Consider the following 27,740-nt stretch of genomic DNA (forward strand, 5'->3'; position numbering starts at 1 on the left):
TTTGGAAAATAATAACTCGCTCGTTAAGAGTTAAAACTGTATGTAAAATGATGAAAGTGCCTCTCTTCTTTAACACCCAGGGTTTTGTTTTTCCAAATGAGAGACTGGCTGGTTTGGGCACGTCACTGAGGCGTCTCGTGTGTCTCCAGACTTGCTTTCTGTCTCCCTGATAGACTGGCCCCTTGGTCGGGTACCCGTGCACGTGTGTCCTCAGCAGGACACCTCCGATCCCCAGGAGTACGTGTCTATCTCAGGTCACGGTGGCTTCACAGAGAAGGTATAGGGGTTTTTTGGTTAAAAACAAAAACCTCCAGTTAACACTGTGCATTCCTCTCTTTAAAAGCCACTGTCCTCAGTGTTCAGTGAGCAGTTCTGTGCTGTTCCATGTAAGGGGGTGTCATTTAGCATTTCTGTGGACTCCGGGGGGTGACACTGTCTGCCTGTCATCTGTCATTTCTCAGTCATCTGTCTACACTCTGTCATCTCCAGCCATCTGTGTACAATGTATACCTGTCCTCTAACCATCTCTCTCTCTCTGTCTACATAGCGTCCATCAGTCATCTATGTCCATCTTTTTCTGAGACAAGAAGTTTACTTCACTGAGCCTTGAAAGGAGGGACATGTAAGTGGTGGTAAAATCCAGTTTGCGTTAGAACCTTGAAATGGTTAATACTGGAACTGAAAACCACGTTTCCTCAGGTAAACAGTTCAGTACATAGACTGTAGTCCTTCTCCCTAAAGAGACACTTGCTGTGGCTGCAGACCAGCTCCAGACCGTCATTTACGCGAGGATTTTAAAGCAGGAGCCGCGGGCTTGCCTTGGGCTAATCCTGTGTTGAGGTGCAGGGACGCAGACCTCTTGTCCGAGGCTCTGGGCAGGGAGCTCGGTGTGGGGATGGGGACAGCGTCCCCACCGTGGGGAGCCTGTGCCCGTTTGCTGTGACGCTCAGTGCCTGTGACACACCCATGGTGCACAGCCGGCAGGACAGCCCTTCATACCATTGTTCCTCAAAACCAGACCGGGGTTGGAATATGCACATAAATCACACTTACCTACAAAGATTAACGTAAAAACGAATTTTTCTTCTGTTGTATCTGATTAAACGAAGATAACTATGTGGGTTTTAATATAAATATTTATCGGTATGCTTTGGGGGAAAGATATTTTTTCTTGATAGAATTTACCGAAGCATCTTTGTTTTGTTCACTGGCTGATGAGAGAACAGGTTTGTTTGAATTCTGTAAAAACATAGCTTCTCTGTGTGAAGAGTGAAGTGTCTGCTCTTTCGACTGTCGTTTTTAACAGGAAAGCGATTGGCTTCAAAGAAGGTTGAATTCATCCTTAATGCTGAGGTTTTTTAAAATAAAAACATGCTTTATATACTCTGTTAGTTTGCACGGTTACTGGCATCTGCTTCCGGTGACTCAGTCACTCAGAGCTGATGGCACCTGTCTCGACACCTTCAACCTCATTTAAGATGCCAACAAAATGTGTAGACTCATAAATAAACGACCAACTTCAACCTCAGCTGTCGGGACGTATCTTTTGTGTATTTGAATGGATGCTGTTTGAGAACAGCAGGCGCTGCGCCTGCCCTGCCCTGGGCCCTGCTTCCGATTGCACTGCAGTGACTTCACGAGTTAGAGCCTGAAGCAAGCCTCCCCTCAGCACCCAGCTGATAGGAGTACGTTCTTTACTTAATCATCTTCGTCTTGTAAAAAGGTTTCCATCTGTTTTTCCTAAACAGTGGCCTCTTCTGGAGAGAAACCCTGACCTCCCTTAGGGACTGGGTGACCGCGATGCCGTCTCAAGCCAGGTGACACGTCCGAGTCCCACCGCCTTCCTTTCCCGTGGTGTGCGTGTTTCTGCCTTTCCCTTGCTGGTCTCCTGGCCTGTCCCTGCCCTCGTCCCCTCTTCTTCCCCTCCCCCCCACCTCACCCACTCCTGCTCCCGTCCTGCTCTACACCTGCCTCTGGGGGCGTGTGGTTCTGCTGGTGGCGTCAGACCCTGAACCTCAGATGCTCACTCACGGATGTACGTCACCAGATATTTTCCGACTGTTGTCACAGGCCAGGGGACTTTCTCTTCTTTCTCCCCATTTACTTCTAGCCATTTATCTACTTTCTAGTTTTTATGGTTCTCAGTTGATATTTGATCGAAGAAGGGCAGAACACTATTTAATAAGCTTTAAAGAAATGAATTGGCTAAAAATTTTTTAACTTTGTGATAAAATAGTCCAAAGGGGGTACAGATGGTGCTGAATGACTAACCAAGGGACCTGCTGCTGCCACTGCTTTCTTTTGGCAGAAGAGCGGTTCTGGGTGATGGATGCGGGGCAGGAACGCCCTCCGAGGGGGTTTCCCAGCGCCTGTGCCCTGAGGACAGGCACCGTCACTTCCTAGTAGTTGCCGCTTCACCACAAGGGTCTGATGGGGCTGCGACCTGCACGTGACGCTGTCATGGTGAGTGTGTGTCCTCACGGCTGTGTTCTGTCATTTGTAATCGTGGATACAGGACCCGGCCTGGTCCAGAACTGTCTGCAGGGCACCTCCTGGGTTGCAGGGTCCCTCGGGGCTCCTGGGGCAGGGGGTGGGGTGGGGTGGTGGACGGCCACATCCTGTCCCAGCCTGGTCCACTCGGTGCCGGCCAGCTGTTACGTTCAGCCAGCTGAATGCACCTGTTTTCAGAAAAAGCACTACTTTGTAACCTAAATGGCTTTCAATTTTCGAAAGCCACGAAGAGTCACATTGCAATGAAAAATCACCAATCTTCACTAATAGCAGAACAAAGTGATGAACTATTGATAGATTTTGCCCGCTGTTGAAAAATGTAAAATTTCTACTGAAAGAAGCCATCTCAGGATTTGGAAAATATTTGAGCTGCGTCTTTTAGTAACAGGGTGACAAACGCAAAGGTGACCCCCAGGGTGTGAGGTGTCGCAATGGGTCTAGAAGGAAAGCCCCGCGTAGCTGGGTAGCACCCCAGATTTGGTGCCCCTGATGAGGTCATCGTGTTACCCTGGAGATAGTGGCCCAGCACCCCACTTTCCTCAAACCCACGGGGAGAATGACGTGGCAGACGAGACCTTTTAACGGTTGCGTTCAGGTGAGGGATTACAGGTGACTTTCACCTCTGTTTTTCATGCCTTCTGGGGGGGGTATTTTGAAAAATCAGTTAGACAAGCATACAGACCATATTAACAAGCAAACCAGCTCCGCTCTGGGTTTTTCTATCCATGTCGTCTCCCTGCTGTGTTCGCACAAGGACAGGTCAGGGCGCTGCGGCTGGTCCTGAGGCCGTGGGGAGGTGAGGTGTGGCCGGGCCAGCCCCGCAGGGGGCCCTGACCCACTCGGTTGTTGGGGCCACGCCCAAGGCTACCATGGCCTGGGCACGGCTCCCAAGTCCTCACGAGAGTGGGGATGTGGCCTGGAAGGACGACCCACCTGGGCCTGTGGCCCCCGAGTCCCCCCACCTGCACAGATGAGACGGGGACTTGGCAGTGAAGCCACAGGGGGAATAAACCAAAAATCGGCTTCCTCCCCGTGAGGAAGAGGCCGTCTTTTTTGACCGAGTGCCTGTGTTCCAGTTCCCAAGTGGCGACTCCAGCCTTCATGCAGAAATTCTGAATTTAGAAATGGTGGCTTTAAACAGAACAGCCAGGGAGCGATGGCACGTGGCTGTGGTGCGTGCGTCTGCCTCGCAGAGGGAGGACAGGGAGGAGACCTCAGACCCTGGCGTCGGGCGAGGGTCTCAGGCGCCGTCCACTCCACTCCCTGGTGCCGCCCGGCCTCCCGCGGGGCACCTGGCCCATCGGGGCTCCCAGAGGCGGTGCCGCTGCGCCCGTTTCGCAGATGATCAGAGTGAGGCTCCAAGGGTGTTTGTGCCCAGGCACTCGCTGGACCAGGAGCTGAGATCCAGGTGGGCACAGGTGGGGAAGCTGGAGGCACCTGCTGTTCCTAGGGGTCTGACGTGTCCCCGGGACTGGTTGGGGGCACAGGGCCTGGCTTCAGACTCACAGGGACGGGGTCTAAATGCTGGCTTAGACCCCGGGAGGCCACACAGTTTGTCCCTCGTCGCAGAAGGCGTGGCTGGACAGGGCGTGGCTGGCGTGGGACGCGGTGGTGAGGGCCAGGCAAGGCTGCGGGGCATCTGGGCAGGTGTCCCCATCTGGCAGTCCCTCCCGGACGGGTGGAGCCCCCTGCCCGTATGCACCGGGCAAACGTTTTCATGAAGCAGACGGAGCATGGGATTCAGTGGGGGTGAGGAGGCCGTGTAGCTGGCGGACGGGAAGCTGAGAGGCTGGCGGAGTTTGGGAGACGTTCCTGGGGCAGCAGGGGTGCCAGGGCCTCGGAGCGGGAACTTACCCCAGGTCTGCAGGCTCTGTGAGGCTGGTTCAAGGAAAGGGGCTCCTCCTGGACTCTGCTTTTCGCACCTGTCAGCCACCCAGGGTCCCGATGGTGAGGAAGCCAGCGCCCAGCTTCTGTGCATTCACAGCTCATCCAGAAGAACCATCCCCAGTGAAACAGTCGTTCTCCTTTTAACAACAGGAAAGGCCATGCTCGGCTATGAACAAGAGTCCCCACACCTCGGTCACTCTGTGGGTCCTGAGGAGTTGGGGGCCCCCGGGTCTCAGTGTGTGTGGGAGTGTTAAGAGTTGTGCTTTTTCTGTACAGCGTGTGCCACTCCTGAGCCCGGTAGCAGCAGGCATGTGCAAGGGAGGCCAGATTACACCTAAACCTCTAAGTGGTGGTTATTTTTCATAATTAACCCGGCACATTTCAATTTGGCTTATTTTTGGAAGTGACAAGCATTTCAGTTTTTAAAAACTGTATTATGGAAAATGCCTATGCAAAAGTAAAAACAGTGCAGTGGGCAACTCAGCCACTGAGATTGCACAGTTGCTGAATGTGTCACATTTGCTTCACATGTGTGTTTACCTGATAAACGACTTCAAGGCTGAGATATATATTTACCATTTAAAAGTAAATTACAGACATCATGACGTTTCACTCCTGAATGCGTACAGCATGCATTTCTAAAAACGAATCTATTCCCCCTGCATAACTAACTACTACGTCAATGGCACACCTCACAAAACTAACCATTCCCTAACATCATCCAATACCCATAGATACAGTCAGGTTTTCCCAACTGTCTGCAAAATGCCTTTTTAGCTGCTTTTAATTCTGTCCTCAAGACCACGACATGGTGTATGGATTGTGCCTGGCCTGCTGCAGGGGCTCAGCCGATACTGAGGTAGGTGTGAAATGTGGGCATGGGGATGACAAGTTCCCTCCCTCCTCACCTGCCTGCAATCGCCTCTCCTCCTGCAGGAATGTGTGTCTGGGGACTCGCTTCTGTACGAATCCACCACTTTGTGCTGGGTTCCGATACTCAAAGAGTCCTTTCTCTGGGTATCGGCCAAGTTTCTGATTCTGTCCCAGGCCTCCGTCATCTGTCTTCTGGTCGCCATCCTCCCTCCAGGGTCTTTGGCCTCAGTGAAGTGGTAGGCAAGTTTATGTAATTAGAAGTTAATGTCTCAGCATGACTTTTCAGAATTGCAGAATTTAGTGATAAAGGCGGGGTAGAATTTTAGCTTTCAAGAGAGTTGAATATATCTGGAAGGGGGTGGTGATGGGAAAAATACCATTTGCTTTGAGTTTTCTTTTTGAGAAGTATTTTTTTTTCTTTAGAGGCTAGGGTTTCAAAATTCTCTTCTCCCTAGAAACTTAGAACTGGCTCAGTAAGCTAGCGGCAGGATGCCAAGAATTTTTGTTCTGTAAGAAATCTCCAAAGCTCAACATTCAGAAGCGCCTGGAAGACCCGTTTCCCTTGGGAACCAGTGAGCAGGACCCAGATGAGGGCATTGCTCTCCCCCAGGAGATCCGCAGCTCTATTCTAGTACTTCGCTGTTTCTCTCACTTTGTAATTTGGGTGCTTACAGGTCTTCAAAAGGCAATGTGAGATAAAATACTGGAAAGATATCAAAATTTAAGTAATTACCTTGAAGTAGAATTATGGGTAGCATTTTCTTTTTTTTTGTATATTGGCTTTTTAACAAAACTTTTTACAGTGAATATACATTACTTTTGTGATCAAAAAACAGGGCGACAAATGTTGAAAAAGTAACATCTCATTTTTTAAATGGAAAATATCAAACATATCCAAAAGAAGAAACAAAATTATATAAATCATGGGTTGGCACACTACAGCCTGGTGGACAAATGTGGCCGTCCCCCTGTACTTACTTATATGGCGTACAAGTTAAGAATGGTTTTTATATTTTCAAATGGTAGAACAACTTAAAAGAATAATATACTGTGACACATGAAATCCCGCAGAGTTTAACTGGAACGCTCGCTATCAATGTCCCCCACGCAGTCCAAGTCTGAGTTACGTATAGATTGTCTATGGCCGCAAGAGAGAATGTGGGCCCTGAAAAGCCAAAAATATTTAACACCTGCCTCCTCACAGAAAATCTGCTGAACCCTGGTGAAAACTCCTTCATGTACACATCCTTCCCCTCTACAGTTTTCAGCTCCTGGCCAATCTTGTTTTATCTTTAGTCACCCCCTAGCCTCAACCAAGAGAATTATGTTAAAGTAAATCCCATAATCCTGTAATTTCATCATCTTCATGTTGTTTAAATTAAAAAGTTGAGAATTTACCAAAAGATGTAATAATCATAAACATACGTGAACAAACATTAGAGCTTCTAAACATTATGAAGCAAACACTGAAGGAAAGAAGAGCAAGCTCTATATTATAGTAGGAGACCCCAATACCCCACTTTCAAGAAGAGACAATATCCACCATTAGATCAATCAATTTAATACACGTTATTATACACAGAACAAAGGAAAAACATCATTTCAATTGATGCAGAAAAAGCAGTTGACAAAATTCAACACCCTTTCACGATGGAAATACTCAACTAATCCTGAACAGAAGGAAACTGCCCCAACATTATACAGCCATATAAAAAGTCCCAGCTGACATCCTCTCAATGCTGAAAGACTGAAAGCTTTTCCTCTAAGATCAGGAACAAGACAAAATGCCCACTCTCACTACTTGTGTTCCACACAGACTGGAAGTCTGCACCAGACAGAGCCATCTGGGCAAGAAAAAGAAATAAAAAAGCATCCAAATTGGAAAGGAAGTATTAAAATTTTCTCTTTGCAGGTGGCATGATCTTACATGTAGAAAATCCTAAAGACAACAACAAAAAATCAACATACAAACATCAGTTGCATTTCTATACAATAACAATGAAAAATCCAAAGAGGATATTAAGAAAATTCTATTTGTAATGGCAACAAAAAAGAATAAAGCACTTAGGAATGAACTGAGTGAAAAAGGCTGAAAGAAAAACACACAAATAAATGGAAGACATCCATGTTCATGGATTGGAAAACTTCCACCCAAAGCAATCTACAGAGTCAATACAATCCCCACCCAAGTCATAATGGCATATTTGGTCAAATGATTTTCAACAAGGGTGCCAAAACAATTCAGTAGGGAAAGGACAGTCAACAAATGTTGCTGGGAAAACCACATATCCACATGCAAACGAATGAAGTTGGAGCCTTACCTCATTATGCCATGTGCAAAAATTAAAACTATAAAACTCTTAGAAGAAAACATAGGGAGAAAGCTTCATGACATTGGATTTGGCAATGAATTCCTGGATATGATACAAAATGTGCAGGCACCAAAAAAAAAAGAATAGAGAAATTGGACATCAAAATTAAAAACCTCTGTACATCCAAGGACACAATCAACAGAGTGAAAAGGCAACCTAGGGAATCGGAGAGAACATTTTCAAATCGTCTAGCTGATAAGGACTTAGTGTCCAGAGTTGTAGTAGTTCTTTCTATATTCAACAACAAAGCCACATACAACTCAATTAAAAAGAGGGCAAAGGACCTGAATAGACATTTCCCCAAGTAAGACATATAAACGGCCAACAAGCACAGGAGAAGATGCTCAACATCACTTCTCATCAGGGAAATGAAAATCAAAGCCATAATTAAATATCACCTCCCAACCATGTGGACGACTACTATAAAAAACAAACAAAAAAACCCAACCCCACAAGATAACAAGTGTTGGTGAGGATGTAGAGAAATTGGAGCCCCTGGGCACTTTTAGTGTCTGCACCATGTTACATTCCCACCATGGAAAACAGTATGGTGGTTCCTCAAAATATTAACTATATAATTACCACATGATCCAGCAATTCCACTTCTGGGTATATATTCAAAGGAAACGAAACCTTTAGAAGAGAGATTTGTACACCATGTTCACAGCAGCCCAAAGGTGGAAGCAACCCAAGTGCCCATTGACAGACAGAGAAACAGAATGTGGTCCAACCACACAATGGAACACTATTCTGCTCACAAGTGAAGGAAATCCTGAGCGATGCTACAACACGGATGAAAAGACAACTACTTTATGATTCCAGTTACATGGTGTGTCTACAGTAGTCAGATCCATAGAGACAAAGTAGATGGTGGGGGCCAGGGGCTGGAGGATGGGGACAGGGAATTAGTGTTTAAGGGGACAATTTCTGTTTTCAGAGATAAAAAGTGTTCTGCAGATGATGGTGGTGGTGTTTGCACAACAATGTGAATGTACCTAATGCCACTGGACTGTACACTGAAAAATGGTTAAGATGGCAAATTTTATGTGTATTTTACTGTAATTAAAAATTTTTAATGACATTTGAATTTTCTATGTAGATTAAATAGTAAAAAGCTACTTGCATTCGTCTGTGCAAATTTCTCAAATGACTATCAAAGAAAAGTGAAAATTTTACCCAAATAATAAAAACAACACAGTTGAGGTGTCTCTCCCGTCTGACACAGAAGAACACTGTGTGTGGAGGATCTCGCCATCCTGAGCGAGAGGCACGTGAAAAGCCCTCTCGCGTCCTCAGGTGGCTGTGCTCTGAGCACCTCTGTTCTCCATGTGGGCCTGAGTCGGTGCTGGGGGCGGGGAGGGCAGCAGGCCCCCCCAGGAATACGCCTGAGAGACGCATGTGCCGATGACACCCAGAAGGTGCTGGCGAGGGGGCACTGCAGTCACACCTGTGCGGTGGGAAGGAGCAGGCCACACCAGCCATAGCAGGGGTCGGGAAGGTGCACGTGGCACGTCCCTGCTGGGATTCTGGGGGGCGCCCAGGGGACACTGCTCTCCAAAAGTGAGGGTCTGCTCCCTCTGCAGAAAGGGGCAAAAAGCAGAGCTCGTCTGGAGTGAGGTCAGAAGAGGCGACCACACCCAGACAGAAGCAGGGAGTGCGAGCTGAGAAGCAAGTGGATGTCGGGCCGGGAAGTCACTGGGTCCCTCAGGGTTTTCCCTCCCAGGTTTGCAGGTCCTCGGGCATCTCACCGGGTGGGGGTGAGGCTGCGTTTGGTGGGGCATACAGGAAAGGGAGAGGAGTGAAGCATATGCATCTTCTCACACCGTTAATGAAAGAAATTTCATAAGCCAAGACAGCTTCTGCCTTTTCATCTATGGTTTTCAGCACACTTCCTTCTGTAACTATGGAGGAAAGCAGCAGATTAAGTTTACAGCCCGTTTATTGCTAGGTTAGGCCCCATGATGAAGAAAATGAGCTCTAACCAAGATATGTCTCAGCTAAGACAAAACTACCCTATCCCGTTAAAGGCAAAGGGTTTTCCAAAAGGGAGCATGTGACTAAACTGAAAACAGATGCTTCTCCTCAGTAACTTCAGTTTCCAAGGAATTATCCTAATGCTTAAAGGAGAACTCGCACCAATTCTTCACAAACCCTTCCCAGAAAATGGGAGGGAACGCTCCCAAGGCAAGCCCCTTCTAGGAGGCTGTTTTCACCCTGATACCAAAACCAGACAAAGACTCACCAGAAAAGCACAGCTAATCTCTCTTGTGAAAACGCTCAGTAAAACCAGCAAACTAAACTCACCAACCGTGTATGGAAACCACATGGGACGTGGGCCTGAAAATGCAAGGTTGGTTCAACATACAAAAGTCAACACACGACCACCTCTGTAGACACAGAGCACTCAACAAAATCTAACACCCTTCCATGATAAAAAAAAAAAAACACGTCAACAAAGCGAGGCTGGAAGGGAGCACCTCACCCTGATACAGGCGCCCACAGAGATGCCCAGCATGCACCACACCCACAGGCGAAGGGCGGAGAGCCTCCCAGGAGCATGCTAGGATGTGTGTGCACTGCCGTCCACGTGCATGGGGGTCTGGCCGGAAAGCTCGGAAGGAGAGGAGAGAGGGAAGGAGGAAGGGAGGGAGGGAGGGAAGAAGGAAAGGTGAAAAGCCACCTCTATTTGCAGAGGACACGATGTATAGCCACGTCCCAAGGAATCTACAAAAAATACCACTAGATTTAATTAGTGATTTCAGCAAAGTTACAGGATACAAAATCAGTATACAAACACCTTACGTGGGCATTTTGTTTGATTCTGTATGTTAGAATCTATATGATTCTAAAAGCAGCATTTACAGCAGAAATAACATCAAATCCTTCAATACTGTCCCTAAAGGAGACATGGTTCTCCATGGGCAGCCCTGAGCAAACGCACAACAGATGCCACGAAACTCCCAGACTAGCACCTGGACCTGCTGCAGAACCTACTGTGGCTCCTCCTGACCCACGAGTCACAACCCAGGTGAGAAAATGTACCTCAAGGCAAAGGAAGAGGCCACAGACTTCCAGACGCCACTTCCTGGGGGTGGCAGTTCCCACAGGTGCAGCTCTGGGCCGGGCCTGGGCCCACTCCTGGCCGTCCTGAGAGGGTAGAGGGCGTGCAGATGACACATCACGGGGAGTGACGCCGTGCAGCCCGAGTCTGGCGAGCCCTCTGATGGAACCACACTCAGAAATGCCACACGAACCTGCAGCTCAGGACGACCTGCAGCTCTCTTCCTGTTCACATCATCAGATCTTCCGTAAATGACTGATCAGGGCCCAGGAACTGTGTGCCTGGAACTCTCTGCCTGCCGCCAAATGTATCCCGCTCACGCCCCCTCCCAGCGCTGCGGGCCTCAGGCACACCTGCTCTAGGTTTTGCCAATGCCTGTGTGCAGTTTTGGGTCCAAGCACGTCTGCTGCCTCTGGAAACGGGCTAATAGGGGGAACAGCTGGACTCTTCTCCCAAGACTTTTAATGTTATCTGGGGAAAAGAACTCACTTCAAGAGGTTAATGTCCTCTTAAGAAGAAACTAATACAAAAAAGACAAACACCCCAAAAGTAAAACAGGCAAAGAACACAATTAGGTAAATTTGCCAAAGCAAAACAAAATACAGGGCTTCCCTAGTGGCACAGTGGTTAAGAACCCGCCTGCCAACGCAGGGGATATGGGTTCGAGCTCTGGTCGGGGAAGATCCCACATTCCGCAGAGCAGCTAAGCCCATGCGCCGCAACTACGGAGCCTGCACTCTAGAGCCCGTGAGCCACAACTACTGAGCCTGCGTGCCACAACTACTGAAGCCCGTGTGCCACAACTACTGAAGCCCGTGTGCCACAACTACTGAAGCCCGTGTGCCACAACTACTGAAGCCCACGTGCCTAGAGCCCATGCTCCGCAACAAGAGAAGCCACCAGAATGAGAAGCACATGCACTGCAACAAAGAGTAGCCCCCGCTCACCTCAACTAGAGAAAGCCCGCGCACAGCAACGAAGACCCAGTGCAGCCAAAAATAAATAAATAAATTTATGTATAAAAAAAAAATACAGAAACAACTCGCCAATAAGCTTTCAGAAGACATGTCCTACCTCACAGCCTCTTCACGTCCATCTTCGGGGGAGAAAGATGCCACCTTCCATCCTCGCCAGTGCTCTGGAAACATCCTTACAAACAACTGACTCGTTTCCCTGGTTCTGCTTCTCGTTTATCGTAAGGAGATCATCAGATGCACAAAAGTGCACATGTGGTGATGCTGATCAAAAAGTGATCTGTTCCAGCTGTGTGGTACCATGTCGCCAGTAAAAACCATATTTTCACAAACACTTTTGAAAAAAAGGCTGGTTATAAAATGAAAACAGTATATGTGATGTTTACGGTTTTATGAAAAGCTTTCACCCAATACACACAGAGGGAAACTATCATTTGATACTTAAGCATAGTCTTGGCTGTGTCAGTTCAGCACAGAATGTAGTGAAAATACAGACTCTTTATTTACAAATATGCAAAACAGCAAATTTCCATGTGCTAAGAAGGAAGTAGAAATGACTTTGCTTGGGCCTTGACCCTGTTCAGTCTCCCCTACACCTGCCAGGGCCATTCCTGCATTCCTTCTGGCAAGCACAGCTATCTCTGGGTGGCAGGGTTATATGCAAGTTTTATTCTTTTATAAACCTTTATTTTCAAAATTTTCTAAAATGTACATGCAATATTTTTAAAATAAAACAATCTTTGAAAGGTTTCAATAAATGATATCAAAATCATTGATACTACTTCCTTCAGTAAGATGCAAAACTGATGAAGTTAAAATCGGTAGATAAACATGATTTATCACTTTGCCTGGAAAAGGAGATTCAGAGCAGTACAGTGCAGGTCACACTGGGCTGGCCCCCAGGTCAGGGCCCCTGCCTGCCAGCATCGGGCCATGAGCCCAGGACCACAGCCCCAGACTCACGCCTTTGTGGGTCTCGGATGTCTGCACAATTCACAACCCAATGCTGAGCACCCAGAAGACATGCACATACTTCCCTGGGTTCCTTCTGTATCCAAGAGGATTCATATGGACACGACCAATGCAGTTAAAATACATCTCAAGAAAAATAAATATTCTGCACAATGTCCTTACAAGGATCAATGATCTATCCCCACCCCCAATCACTACAAAATCAGGAAACTATCATTTGACAATTAAGAAGCATATGCTTGGCTGTTAGTGTCAGTTCAGCACAGAATATGGTGCTGAAAATACACTCTTTTTGAACCACATTCACAAACATGCAAAGTTGCACATTTTAATGCGCTTAGAGGAAACGAATTTTTTAAAGAAGGAAGTAGAAATGATTTTCCTTGGGTTCCCTGACCCCGCTTCAAAGGTGGAAACAACAGGTGCTCCTGCCCACAGCTGCCAGGGCAATTTTCCACGTCCCTCCACACCCTCCAGCCTGGGCACCAGGTCACGGCTCAGTCACGGAGGACACGTCCTACCACGCTGCCCAGGCCACGGCGCGGCGGGGCCCTTAGAACTTGAAGAGGTCGATGAAGTGCTGCGGGGACACGGGCATGAAGCAGCTGTCGGGGTCGGCGGCCGTGCAGGGGTGGCCCGAGTCCTGTGGGAGGAGTGGGTCGTTACCATACGGGGCGTGTTTCTGGAGGGAATGCAGCTCAGAAGTCGCCAGCTGCTTGTTTAAACGCGCCCCGGACCCCACCACAAAGGTGCGTGGACAGCAAGCGATGAGAACTACAAAAATGAAGGCAGCCACGTGGCTCCTCGGGGGAGACTTCCCGAAGGAATTCCTGCTCCAGTGGATGGGAAGACGGGCCGCCCTGAGTTAGGGCCCCAGAGGGAGCCCTGGGCTCTGGGCCCCCATCCTGGCCGCGCTCCTCCCCTCCCGCCGTGGGTCAGGGTCCACCCCGCGACCTGCTCTCAGCACCGCCCACCCCACTCACCCGAGGGCCCAGCACCGCGTCCCGCAGCAGAAACAGGGCTCAGGTCAGGAGACAGAGCAGCCTCGGGACTGGGGGCCAGTTAGGCCGGGGACCCGGCGGCCAAGTCTACACCCTCCCTCTGGTCTACAGGGCAGCTCATGGGACCCCCGGTCGTGGCGAAGCAAGCAGGCCAGTCGCACATCGGCAGAGGGTGCGGCCTGAGGGGCACCAGCCTCCTGGGGACGCGCGCAGATGCGGGCAGAGCAGGAGGTACCTCGAGTAATAAAGCAAGGCGGCAGTCCTTGGAGACGGCGGAGAAAGGGTCAGGAAGGAGTGCAGAGAAGGGAGGAAAAAAGGGAAAACAGGGTTATTAGGAAGAGCCAGACTGTACTTAGCATTTAGGCTGGATGTGTATTATTTACGAAAATAGCTAAAATCATCGGGTAGCTGAATCAGAGGCACCATCCGGCACCTGAAGGGCCACAGCACCCGCAGGCCATCTGGGACACTGCCACAGTTTCCACTTCCTCGAGTCTCGGACTGACAACTGATGAGGCTGCAGAGCTAAATAATCGCCGAAACTGTTCACTGAAAGTACGCAGAGCGACACTGACACACACGGTTTACACTGCAAATATTTACGGCAGGTTTCTCGGAAGCTCCCTCACTCCCTCTTTACTGTCTGAGAGTCAACTCCGAGGAATCAAGTGCATGAACCAGATCCCACGTGAGCCCCGGCGCCCCGGAGCCCTCCTGCTCATCCATGGTTTTCAGCTCGAGGTCAGCACCAACCTGCCGCTCTCGCCTCTTGCCGGCCCAGCCACCTGGCCCGGCTTCCCCACCCTCGCTGGAGACGGGGGCTGGCCACCAGCGCGGGCTGGGGCCAGCAGCCTCCCTGCTCCGGCCACAGACCCGCAGTGTGGACCTGGCAGTGGACACGCCAAGACAAAAAAGGACACGGGGTCCTGATTTCCAGCCTTTAACTGGACTCATTCTGTCCGGCTTCCAACTCACCCAACCCCCAGTGTTAACTGAAGTTCCATGAAGTCGAGAAACTCGGCTGGAGGACGGTCAGGCGGAAGGAACGCAGCGGTCTCGCGTCACTACTCAGCGACCCGGGAGGGCCGCCCCACGGAAGCCAGACAGACCCCGAGCCGGGCACCTGAGCTCGCCTGGGTGACTCGGCTCAGTGACTCCAAGACCGTGGTGCACAGTTCTTAAGCCCAGTATTTCCCCTCCTTTCACTTTGGAGGAGTTCCCACAAAGGCAGGTAGAAAACTAACCCCCAGGCTCCAGAGAGTGAAGCCAGAACAGACAGGATGGCTGGGGCAGCTGAGAGGTCAGAGCCCAGGCCCACGTGGGCAGAAGAGGACGAGTCTGGCAGCGTGCGGGAGCCGGACCATGGCGGGTCCTCACCAGCACCCAGTGGCATCTGACAGTGTCACGCTGCTGTCTCCCCATCAGCAGAAAGTGCCGGCGAAGGTGAGTCACAGCGCAGGGGCCACTTCCGAGCACCAGCCCCGTGCAGGGCAGGGCACTGCTTAACCTTCACGACTCCATGCGGCAGGTCTGCCCCGACAGGAGGCTCCACGAGGCTGGGAACTGGGGTGAGGCCGCGGGATGGTGCGGGACGAGCCAGGGGGAGAGTCCGGTCAGCTGGGGCAACGCAGGGGGCCTTCCTTGGGAACTGACACTGCAAGCAGTTTCCACCAGAAATTCCAGAGACTCGTCGTTGTGGTCTTTTTTTAAATTTCCACCCACAGATTCAGAATAAAGTTGGAAAGGCCTCTAGGAGAAAAAGCTGCAATGTGACCCCATGGGTGGACCGAGCCAGGCCCTGAGGCCTGAGGCTGCACCGACATCGAGGTGCTCAGCCTTCAAGGCAAGACTGAACATTTCAGAGCCAAAAGACCAGCAGGAGACACTTGTTCTGAATTTTCATAAACAAAAGAATCTGCAGGCCAATTCTTCTGGAAACCTAAAAAATCACCTCTCAATTTTAAAAAATCCAGAACTTCTGTGCTTCTCGATGCCTCAGCAGCACATTCTTACACCAACAACAGGGAGACTAACGCGGGTGCTTCTCTGTTCACTACTTCAGAGACAGGGCTCCCACACTCGGCAACGGCATTCTCAGAGAAACGCCCATCACATGCAAGGGCGGAGACTTGCACCCCAGGAGGAAACACCACTGCTCCTGGTCTCTCTCTGGAAGAAAGCAGTCTGCGCAGAACAGAAAACCCCGGGGAGGAGCGGCAGTTCACAGCAGCAACCAGACGGTCTCATCTGCTCTGACTCGGCCGTGAAGACGCCTCCTCACGTGTTTTCCACGGGCACCTGCCCGCGTGTGCGTTTCTATCCCTGTGACTGGGACCAAGGGCGCACAGTAAGGGCTCCGCTCTACGTACTGTCATCCCGCTGACTGATTCGCCCGCGTCCCCGCAGTACGCAGCCGGCACGCCGGCGAGAATGAGCGCGAGGTGCCCCTGCCCCAGAGGAGCAAGGTTCCACAGAACAGCCACTGCAGCCACGTAACACATTTCTTTTTAATTGTGTGGGAAAAGCCACACTAGAATACAAAACAACAGATTACCCATAACGTGACCTCCTGTTGGTCATGAGTGGGGACAGCAGGACCTGCTCGCCTGCAGCACAGGAGGGTAAAGCTCTGTTGACACAGGGACTCTCACCCCACAACCACGGGTTATAGTTAAAAAAGAGCCACATTACCACGGATATAATCTGAAATGAAAACAGCTTAAAGTAGTCATTTCTCTTCCAACAGTTTAGAGTCTGCCATGTAATCCATGCAACAAATTACAGATAAACGAAGAGCAAAACAAATACACAGCCAAGGTGTTGACCAGGCGGAAGGCCTGCGGCCCTACAGCCACGCCCGAGGACACGGAGGGGCAGGCGCAGACCGCCTGCCAGGTTCGCCACTTTTCTCCCTAGTGAAATTTCACAACGTTAATAAGCAAATTGAAACTCAAGGCAAACTATGGAAATGATTTTACTGAGAGGAGGTGCACGGAAGCACCCCACTCCCCCGCCCTGGAAACTTGTTTTTATCAGAGTCTGGACAGGAGGGTAAGGGAGCCAGAGAGGGAGGGGATGGGCCCAGACAACTGCGGACATGGCTCAGTCTCCACCGAGGACCAGACTTGCTAAGTGTGGCTCAAACACATGAGAAACCCAGGCACCTTCGTGGGCCTCGCCTCTGCTCCAGGCACAGGGCTGTGAGGAGAAGCCCCATGGAGGCGCCGTCTTCGGGGGTCCCGACAGTGGAGGCTGAGGCCGAGTGTGGAGGACAGGTGAGGGGCCCCCCTCGGCTTCCAGAAGAGGGTGGGGGATCCTGAGCCTCATCTCAGGCTGAGCCTCGACAACAGCAGAAAGCAGCCCCGCCAGGACTCGGGCCAAGGCGTCAGCCAGCGCGCTCACCGCCCTTGGGGACAGGCCCCCACCTGCTACCACAGTGTAAGGGGACGGGGTGGGTGGCCCGATGTTCAGGTCCAACCGCAAGTTGTTCTACTTTTGTGAACCTGTTCCCCTGCCCCAGTCCTTCGTGCTGCATCATTATCTTATCACAAATACAACATGCCTTTTTTTTTTTTAACCATTACCATTAGGTGAATAGTTTGTTTCTCCAAATTTTCATCCTCAAACTCCAAGAGCACATCTGAAATTTTTACCTTCCAAAAGAGGATGCTGCAGTGCCGACAAAAGTGCAGTGTGTCTCCGTACTGTTCCTTAGTGGGGTAATGTTTCTGAAGCGCAAAATACATCAGCTTCCATTCGATGTGACCTTTTTCTGAAAGGATCAAGTGTCTACAAAACTAGACAAACAAAATTCTGTTCAGAATCAGATGGTTTTCATAGCATAACAATTTTAAAAGTAACATACTGCATGAAACATTCAATTATTTGAAATTAAATTTCAAATATAATTCAATCTATACAATGGAATACCATGCAGCTGTTAAACAGACTTAAAGGTTCTGATCTGGAATGATGTCCACGACATACTATTAAGCTAAAAATAAGTTACATACATCGTGTATCTGACAGGGACTTGTAACTAGAACACAAAAAGAACACAACTCAGTAACAGAAAGACAATCCAAATACGAAATGGGCAAAGGACTTGAAAAGACATACAAATGGGCAACAAGCACATGGAAAGAGGCTCAGCACCTCAGGCATCGGGGACGGGAGGAGGCAGCACGTCACACCCCCCGTGAGGCTGTGACCAAACACTCAGAGTAACAGGCGGGGACGAGGACGTGGAGCAGGCGGGGGCTGCCCGACGGGGCGGCGACTTTGAGAAACAGCTGCTCGGTTCCTTGGAACATTAGACTCCACTCCGGGGCGCCCCCGCCCAGAGAAGGGGGACCATGGCGGCCCCGTGGCCTGGCCGCGCCCAGCCTCACCCCCTCCAGCGCGTGCTTCTCCGTTTCAGGGCCTGAACCTGCTCATCGCCAGGACGCCCCTGCCCGCCATGCCCTCCGCAGTGGCCGTGTCCCCCTGGGGGATGGGCACGTGACCCCACACGTCCCCCGAGCCCGTGTCTGAAGAGACACGTGATGTCTGTCCCCTCGGCAAGGACTCCCTGGGGCAGGACCGCGTCCCGCCTCGTCCGAGACTGTCCCCTGCCCTTCACGCTGCCATGGGTGTCGTGGATGCCCAGCTCTTGGTGCTTCCCTCCAGAAACAACACGGGGCAGGGGGCGAGGAGGGGGGCAACGACGAGGGGGACACACAGGAGTCCGCCGGACCCCGTGGCTAGTCCCGGTCCTGGGAGGGCAGGGGTGCGGGGAGCGGATGGCCACCCATGATCTCAGAGGTGACACGCCCCCCGGAGAGAGGCCTCGAGTTACGGGAAAGACGAGGGGCCCATCCTCGACAGGAAGAACCTGCTCTTGTTCTGCGTCTCTGTTCTGGGCTGTGTTTAGAATCACAGCTCTTTCTCAACGTGAAGAACAAGCTTTCCCGTAAGTGATTCTCGTCCATTCCCCAAAGTGGCCAGGCCTGGCCGCTGGGGCCGGAGCCCACGCTCACCTGCTTCTCGCCGAAGTGGTACTGGCAGAGCTTCTTCCACAGCCGCCGGTCCTCGCTAAGCGCGGACAGCGTCGGGGTCACCTGACCCAGAGTGACGATGTCCCACCCATCCGAGAACCTGTACAGGATGTTGCTGAGCATGTGCACGGGAAGGTCGCTGAGCGTCAGGCCGCTGTCCACCTGCTGGGAGGACCCGCGCGCTTACTCCAGTGAGAGGGCGCAGGAGCGCGGCACTCACGCTGACGTCTGAGGCCCAGGCGACGGGAAGGCCGCCGCCCCTCCTTCCTCCCCACTTCTCTCCAGATAACGCCCAGCAGCGGCCCTGCCTGGACCTGCGCGACAAGCATTCCCTTCCCTGGGGATCCCGACCACTGACACCCACGCTCCCCGAGTTCGCCAGCTGACGAGGCGTCACCACGCATCAGCTACTAGGGGACAGTGGCACCTGGCCACGTCCATCAAGGCCTGGGTAGCAGACACGCCCCAGGTGCATGTGTCTTCAGGCAGGTGGTCCTCACAGCACAAGCCCCTGCCCGTGGGAACGAGGTGGGGTCTGTGCGGCGCTCACACCAAGGCCGCCTGGACGCTGGTTGTTAGATCGTCCCTTGTAACTGCAGGGCCTTAATTAGGGAATCATTGCTCTTTGTAAATCCCACACGTTTAGATAGCAAATAAATGGCCCAAAGTTACAGTGTTCCAAGGCCACCTTTGAAAGCAACCAGAGATAAATAAAACACAACCTAAAACACTTACTTTAGTCAACAGGGTCAACATTTTTCTTGATGAAACTAGTTACCAGAATAAACAAAAAACATCAGAACAACTGGAGTGATCTGCATGCTCCTTTTGAACTATAAACACATGTACGCACACCAAGCAACGTACAACACATCAACCCTAGAGAAGCAACAGCAGATGAACAGAGTCACTATACAATTTAGCCTTAATTCATTGAACGTTATTTTAGCCTGAAATACCTAATCTCCTGTAAAGGTAAATTAATTCACCACCTCATCACCCACAGGATCAGCTCTTTTTAATAATTACCATCCCCACCGTCTTTCCAATGACACCTATAACACATTAAAGGGTCTTCTGGTCTGAATCCATCCTACAACAGCTTAATATTTATGAAATGTAAAGGAAAAAAACCTTTGGAAAAGCTGTAATAGTCTTGCACATATGCTTAGAAGTAACAACGGTGTTTGTAATAGAAAAACAGAGCGTACTCACTTGTAGGCCAAGAAATGCATACCTCAGTCATCTGAAGATTCTGTAGCTGCTGTTGCCAGTTGAGAATAGTTTCTAACCGGCAAACCCAAATGTTGATATTTCCCACCAGAACGGACTTCCCCACTCCTCTAATTAGAATGCAAAGGGTAGAGCTTAGGTCTTGGAGAAGATCTTTGATTAGGCGAGGGTTTTGGTGGTCATCCAGAACTGGAACAAACAAAAACAAAAACAATGCACCGATACAGTCAACCCCTGCTGTTAAGAATGACCTGCTTTCACAGCCCCAGGGCCCATTAACAGATAACACAGATATGCAGAGTGTGATATACACACAATGGAATACTACTCAGCCTTAAACAGGAAGGAAATTCTCACATGTGCTACGACGTGGATGAAACTTGAAGACCTTATGATAAGAACCAGCCACAAATGATCAAGTATTGTGTGATTCTCCTTATATGAGGTCCTTAGAACAGTCAAATTCATAGAGACAGAAAGTAGACGGTGGGCGCCAGGGGCTGGGCAGTGGGGGGAGGGTTGTGCTGGTTGGTGTTTGTGGGGACAGAGTGTCGGCTCTGCAAGGTGAGCTCTGCAGATGATGGTGGCGATCGTTGCACAATGATGTGAATGTACTTAACGCCACTGAGCTGTGCACTTAAGAGTGGTTAAGGTGGTAAATTTTATGTATATTTAACCACAATAAAAAATTATGATCTAATTTCACTGCAACTCCAAAGTGGCATCATTTCTGAGATATCACAAGTATGATGAGATTTTAAAACTTCAAAATGTTGTCTGATAGTGTATTTTTGGTTGAGTCTACAGTTTTGCCTTTAAAACTGTCAGTCTCTGTTTTCTTTTATACTTAATCATGAGAATGGATATTTAAAATGGCATATATATGCATAAACTCAAAGTTGCGTTTATTACTGGCCACTAACTAATCAGGACAAACATTAAATTAAAATTACAGGCTTATCTGATACCTAAGAACTAAGTCACAACCTTGCTAATTATAGAAACACTATACAGCTAAGGTGAGCTGTGACTAGTTACCCATGAAACAGTAAGTGTCTTTTTAAAACTCAGGGATTAATTACCTTTCTCTGGGACTTCCCTGGTGGTCCAGCGGTTAAGACGCCGCGCTTCCACTGCAGGGGGAACGGGTCTGATCCCTAATTGGGGAACTAAGATCCCACATGCCACGCAGTGTGGCCCCAAAACAAAAAAAATTATCTTTCTCATTACAATATGTTCTTCTGTATGCAAAAGCACCTTTTAAAGAACAACAATAACAACATCAAGAATTGAGCAGCCAACCCGAGCCCTTGCCCTTGCCTTGACACCATCACATTATTTGACATCATTAATACTGGGGGAAAATAAAAGAAAAATCCAATCTCCTTGCACCGAATTTCTAATTAAGATTTAGATTATTAAAAGTATCAGTCATCACCTTACCTTTTTGAACGATTTTATCCAGAACGTTGAAGTAGTTCTTCTGGGCCACACCACTCAGCGAGGTCAGCTGGGACTTTGCTATCAGCTGCAACAGCTGTGGGGTGGGGGCCGGGGGGGTAGTTACAGGTGAGCATCACCTCTGAAGGGAAACGCCCCCGAGCGACAGGGAAGGAGAGCGCAGGCCGCAGGCCGTGACGCCCTCCCCACGACGGCTCGGCTCGGCTCGTGTTCTTGGACCTCTTTGGGCGTCCACCCAGCGCCCTGCTGTGCCCTCTCCTCTGAACGTCCCAGCCTCACACGAGCCGAGCCGGACCTTCCCCGACGGCCTCACATCACATCTGCCCCCCCAGCCTCCCGCCTGATGCGCGCGGCACTGCCCCTCCCACAGCTGCTGGCCGTCGTGCCTCCCAGGCTCCTGCTCCGTCAGGGGCTCGGCTGCCCTCAGCACACGATGCCGGCACGGCGGCCGGCGGGGAAGGCCTGGGAAGGACGGGACAGCCTTCCCGCTTCTCTGCCCCAGTGCTGTCCCCTCCCCTCTGCTGCTCCGGGGAGAGCTGGTGTCTCAAACACAGCTCATCCCTATCAGTCTTCGGTGAACCCATGGCCCACCTCTCTGTACAACCTGGGTCTCAGGAGTCCTGTGTCAGCCCCTTCCCCGCGTCCCCTCACATCCTGTAACTTCCGCCACCCACGCCAGGCCTCGCCCTGGACCACGCGTGTCTGTGGTGTGGTCCAGACCTGCCTCTGCCAATTCCTCGCCACCCGGACACATCCATTCACTTCTTCCCATACTGTTTCTGCCCAATCTGAGCCACTCTGGGTAAGCCTTAAACAGATTTTAGAATCTGTGAACTACATCTGCCTATTTCTCTGAAAAAGGAATTTTTCATCCCTCCTTTCCAATCCTCCTAGCTGCCTCTGTGAGTGTCCAGAAGGAGAAAAGAAAATGCTAACTCACGTACTCACATTGCCATGTTGACCGTGGAAGTTAAAAGAAAATTACAAATATGACAATCACACGATGATTGTTGGGAAAAAAATCATTCTGCAACTTCTAGTATATTTACATAAAAGTGTCCTATACTGCAGTGATTACAGAAACAACACTCCAGGGCCCTGGCCAGAGAACACCTGAGAAACCCAAGGCTACAAGGTCAGTCCGGCTCCTCAATCTTTTTTTTTTTTTTTTTTAACATCTTTATTGGAGTATAATTGCTTTACAATGGTGTGTCAGTTTCTGCTGTATAACAAAGTGAATCAGCTATACGTATACATACATCCCCATATCCCCTCCCTCTTGCATCTCCCTCCCACCCTCCCTGTCCCACCCCTCTAGGTGGTCACAAAGCAAAATGTTGGCGTCTTCCGTCTTCCTTGTTCGACCAGCATCACAATCAGCACCACTTTAACACTGACTCAGACCCTTCCCCCACCCCCCCACCCCACCCCCGCCTGCGTTTACAACCAAATTAGAGACCTGAGGCCAGCTTCACTGCCAAGGACAGCCGGAAGGGGTGGGGCTCCCAGCGCTGACCGACAGACCGAGCCACCGGCCCTGGGCAGTGTGAGAAACAACCAACCTTCCCTGACAGGCTCCCTGCTCTCAAGACCCTCAGGACCTGAGAGAAACAGACCAGAATATGCAAATACATGCCTCTCCTGCTCCACAAAGAAAAATGAGAGCGCGGAGCCCGTGGGCCGCGGCCCTCAGAGAGCCGTCCAGGGAGCCCCCAGCACCCCAGATCTAAGCTACTTCCCTGGCACCACTGCCGCCTCGCTCATGTGCAGTGCAGGGTCCCGGGGCCCCCCGAGGAGGCTGCACACACTGAATCCAGCCCTGAGAACGCGCCACCTTCCACCATCGCAGACGCTGCGAAGATGGGCACGGGAGGACACAGGCACTCTTTATTTTTAAATAGAGAAGTTTTTTTTAAAACTTATTTTAACTTCCATATGGTAAATATTAATAGACAAAACCCACATAGGCAAATCTCTTTGGGGTCCTCAGTAGTTTCAAAGTGAGGAGGACCCCTGAGACCAGGTCTTAGTCTGAGAATGGATATTCTGTCACAAAAGGGAATAAGTATTCCAACTACCCCCTCCTATCATCAACAAAAACTACAGTTTTCTAATACCACGTAAAAAAATCTTTTAGAAAAAGGCTGAACTCACTAGCAGAAGGCGTGGGGTTGGCACGGTGGGTTAGCTAGTTACCCACAGGGCACCCACCAGGAAAACCACCACAGTGGGATGTGCAAACACAAGAGTGGCCATACTAATAGATGACAGTGAAATCTTAGGTTAAAATGGTAATTAACATAAAAGTGCAGAAGACAATTTTTTTTTTTAATTTATTTTTTGGCTGCTTTGGGTCTTCGTTGCTGCGCGCGGGCTTTCTCTAGTTGTGGTGAGCAGGGGCTCCTCTTGTTGCAGTGCGCAAGCTTCTCATTGCAGTGGCTTCTCTTTGTTGTGGAGCACGGGCTCTAGGTGCGTGGGTTTCAGTAGTTGTGGCACATGGGCTCAGTAGTTGTAGCTCACGGGCTCTAGAGCGCAGGCTCAGTAGTTGTGGCGCACAGGCTTAGTTGCTCCGCGGCACGTGGGATCTTCCTGGACCAGGGCTTGAACCCGTGTCCCCTACATTGGCAGGTGGGTTCTTAACCACTGCGCCACCAGGGAAACCCCCAGAAGACAATTTACAAAGAAAATATAACCACGCATTAGCCTCTATTCAGCTAGATATGTAAGACAAAATCTGTTGGAAACTTAAAGAGATTTTGTCAAAAATACAAATATTGTGGGAGATTTTTATACGTCTCTTCAAATTTAACAATTCTAAACAAGTAGGGATGTGGACGATTTAAATAATATAACCACCAAACCCTGTTTAATAAATAAGCAGAAAAACTTACATCCTTCAAATAGAGAATCTGCATTTTTCTTATGTGTCAATAGAATATTTACAAAAATCAACTATGAAAATGGCCACAAAGGAAAATTTAACGCATTTCAAAAAAGCAGAGATCGTACAGGCCGAACTCTCTAATGATAATATACTAAAGCTAGAATTAAATAAAAGTACAGAAAACCTCAGCTATCTGAGCTCCCAGGCACGTCTGGAATGCCCGAGCACACGCGTTACGTGGTCAGGATGACGGTGTGGGTGTGCATGCGGGAAGGACAGAGGGGGACAGTTTCGTGTTCAGGTCGCTCTCCCGTGCAGCACAGGGCACCCTCAATGGGCAGAGGCCGGGGGCCGTGCCGTCTTCACTCCTGGCTTCACGCAGATTTCCACACTGACCCGTTATTACCGAGGTGCTACCGGAAGGGCTGGATGTGACTGCCTAATTCTTACAACACCCCCAGGAGACGTACTGTATTATCACGCTGCACAGCGAGAACTGAGGCCCAGAGAGAAGGAAAATGACCCCAAAGTCACACAGTAACAGGGACCGGATTCAGGACTGAAACACTGCAAACTCTTGCCACGCTGCATCCCGTGCACCTCACGTGTGTCAGGACACAGCGAACAGCTTCCACAGGCTTCAGCGATGTGCAATTTGATTACCTGATTTTAAAAGGTCTTCTCAGTTTTACTGTATTTAATGAAAAAGGAATGAGACCTAAACTCTGCAATAGCAGATTCTCACCTAGATGTTCACGAAGCCGGAGCAGTGCCAGCACCCAGGCTTGTTCGCAGACTCTGTCCATGTTGTCATCACTCTCTGGGGAGTGTCAGGAGCTTTCATCAGGTTCTCCCAAGGTCCGCGGCCCCGTTCCTCCCCCGGGATGAGGGTATCTCACGCAGAGTGAACGCAGGCTGTGTCGAGAACAAGGCTCCCGTCTGGGGGACCAGCTCGGGCAGGTGGCCTGTGAGAAGTGACCTCTTCTTGGACTGTCCCTCTTGTCCACCCTCCGTGGGAATTAACACCTCATTTGACTCTCATCCTAGTCACTCACTCCTAATACTGGCAGAAGGAAAAACTGTTGTCTTCTATGAATTGAATTGTTACACAATTTATAATTTCAGTTTTGTTAAAAGAATTTTTAGTTCTTGCGTTTGGTCACATTCTACAAGTTACATTGTTGGCAGCATAAATATGCGGGAAGTTAAAGAAAAATGAAGATGGTACTGGACACTTGCAGACTCTGTGCTAGTGACATTTCAGATTTCCAGAGGACATGCCATCTAATCAGCGCACTCCCGCTGGCTGGACACACACATCCCATGAAACGTCAGAGCTACAACATCAAATTTAATTCTCTTGAGGTCAAACTGTCCAGTTAGCGTCCAGTCGTGTTTCCTTCGACTGGAAGCAGGCACCCCTGGGAGGTCCCACGTGGTCTCTTCTCCTTCATGAATCTTGTTCTTAGGAGCAGTTACGTATTTTGCTAGCTCACTTTAATCCAACACTTTTTAAGGGGAAAAATCAGAGGAAACTCCTGGAGTAAGTAGCCTATAGCCAATTCTTGAATCAACAAGAAGGACGTTTTTAAAAAAATAAAATGTAAACATATCTTTTTGTGCTAAGGAACTCAGAGGGCATTCCTTTTGTGAAGAATCTGTTTTCTAATCAGGAACTTCCTCCATTTCTAAATACCAGTTTTCTTGAAAAGAGGAGGTGCCTGGAGGTGCCTGTAGGATCAGTAAAACCACTGGCAAATTAATTACTTTAGAGTCTCTTACGAGCCAGTTCGTATTCAGGTAGAATTTGCGCAGAATGTTTACCATGGAGAAAACAACCGAAACAACTCACAGAGCAGCCTGCTCAACCGTCCCCTCACTGCGAGTGGAGCAGCTCCAGGTCTGTGCCGGGGGCTGGGGACATGTGTGTGGCAGGTGCCCAGGGAGTGGGCACGTGACGGACCTAGCTGGGCTGTGACCCAAGACACTGCAACGTGGCACACAAAGGCTCAGGTCAGAGGTTCTACGGACAGTCCCTCTCAACAGTCTCCCTGAACTCAAAAGGCCACTGTTTTTAATGTCTCCACGCATGTCAGGAAGTCACTGCTTTCCACGAGAGGAGACGGCTATAGGATCAAGACAAAGAAGACCTTTAACACAGGCACCTCTGCGGTCAGGACCACCTGTGACCTGAGGCACACCTCGCCCGCTTCTCCTCCCTGAATCCGGGGACGGGGCTGGACCTGCATGGGGGCTGTCCCTCCATCTAAGCCACCCTCAAAAGACCAGCCAAGCGCAGCAGCGCTCCTGAGCTGAGCACATCCGAGGGCTCGCTACGATCCCACCACGAACTCGTCATGGCAGCCTCGGGGCAGATACAAACCCCATTAGGTGTCGTGGAAGAGGAGATCCCCGGTCAGTAACTGAGAAAACAAGACAGAACCCAACACAGAGGTCTGGCCCCTCCACCCCCCGGCCCTGCTGCTGCCTCATGGGTCCCTGGAAGCTCATCCGCGACCATGGTCTCCCCACTCCTGTCTCCTCATGAACTGTTCATGCCACATCGTCCTCGGCAGAGATCAGGAAGAAGCTAAACATCTTCACATAACCAGACGGTCCAGCCAGAGACGTCCTTTCCCTTGTTTTCATGATCCCACTATTTAAAGGACCCAGGAAGCACGTGGGAAACTGAAGTTCACGTCCAAAAATTGAGGAGTGTTGGGAAACAAACTCCTGGGGCCAAAGTCCCAGGACCTAAGAAGGCATGTAAAGATGAGCAGAGCAGCTCCCCAGCTCAAGGGCAGAGGTCACATGAACACCCGAGTGGCCCCGGCCCTGCACGCACTGCACCTGGTGCCCCGCAGTGAGGAGGCCCAACCTCCCAGAGGGGCTGACGGACAGCTAAGGGGCCCAAATGACACCCCACCACCACCAATCCCTCACCTCGAACAGAAGGAAAGGGTGTCACTAACATGGAGGAGGTGCATCAGGTACATTTTTCACCCAGAGTCGCCATGACGGGCACCTCCTGGGGGACCTCAGTGGCACAGGGACAGCCCTCCCTATGGAGCCTTCCGACGCTGCCTGGGTTCCGGGCATGCAGGCCAGCGGCAAGTCTGCAGGAGACCCACATGCACGACAACCGTCTGCTGAGGCCCCCTGCTCTTTTCACCGTCAGTCGGTTTCAACGATTCATCAGCAAAATGTGTTCTCATACGCACTCCAGTGGCAACAGGGTCTCCTTCCAATCTGTGCCAGAAAACCGAAGGCCTCCCGGGTTCTGCTCCTTGTAATTTTTTCCACTGACTAGTTTGCAATCATGTCATCTCACCCACCATTAACACAGGCTCATTTTCCACATGTTCAAAGTGAGGTGGTGTGAGAATATCTGATCATCGTGTAAAGAAGTATGCTTGGTCCTTCGCAGAAGACAAACCATGAACAAGCACGACCGCTCCTCTCAAGGAGAAAAGCA

At 50.1% G+C, this 27,740-nt stretch overlaps 1 protein-coding gene across 5 annotated transcripts in view; it reads right to left on the minus strand.

Annotated features, from left to right (window-relative positions):
• Positions 1–6,816: 6,816 nt before the first annotated feature.
• FBXO25 (F-box protein 25) overlaps positions 6,817–27,740 on the minus strand; it is a 55,679-nt gene continuing 34,755 nt past the window's right edge. Inside the window, exons 6-11 of one of the 5 annotated variants that reach the window (XM_068532315.1) lie at positions 21,364–21,457; positions 19,925–20,109; positions 18,670–18,849; positions 17,305–17,448; positions 13,887–13,913; positions 6,817–13,293 (exon numbers count right to left, since the gene is read on the minus strand). In XM_068532315.1, coding sequence (XP_068388416.1) covers positions 13,204–13,293; positions 13,887–13,913; positions 17,305–17,448; positions 18,670–18,849; positions 19,925–20,109; positions 21,364–21,457 — 720 coding nt within the window. In that variant the 3' untranslated portion in view covers positions 6,817–13,203. The other 4 variants (XM_068532314.1, XM_068532317.1, XM_068532316.1 and 1 more) reach the window with 4 other exon arrangements.

Source organism: Eschrichtius robustus, chromosome 21 (genome assembly GCF_028021215.1).
Source record: "Eschrichtius robustus isolate mEscRob2 chromosome 21, mEscRob2.pri, whole genome shotgun sequence".
Taxonomy (NCBI): Eukaryota; Metazoa; Chordata; class Mammalia; order Artiodactyla; family Eschrichtiidae; genus Eschrichtius; species Eschrichtius robustus.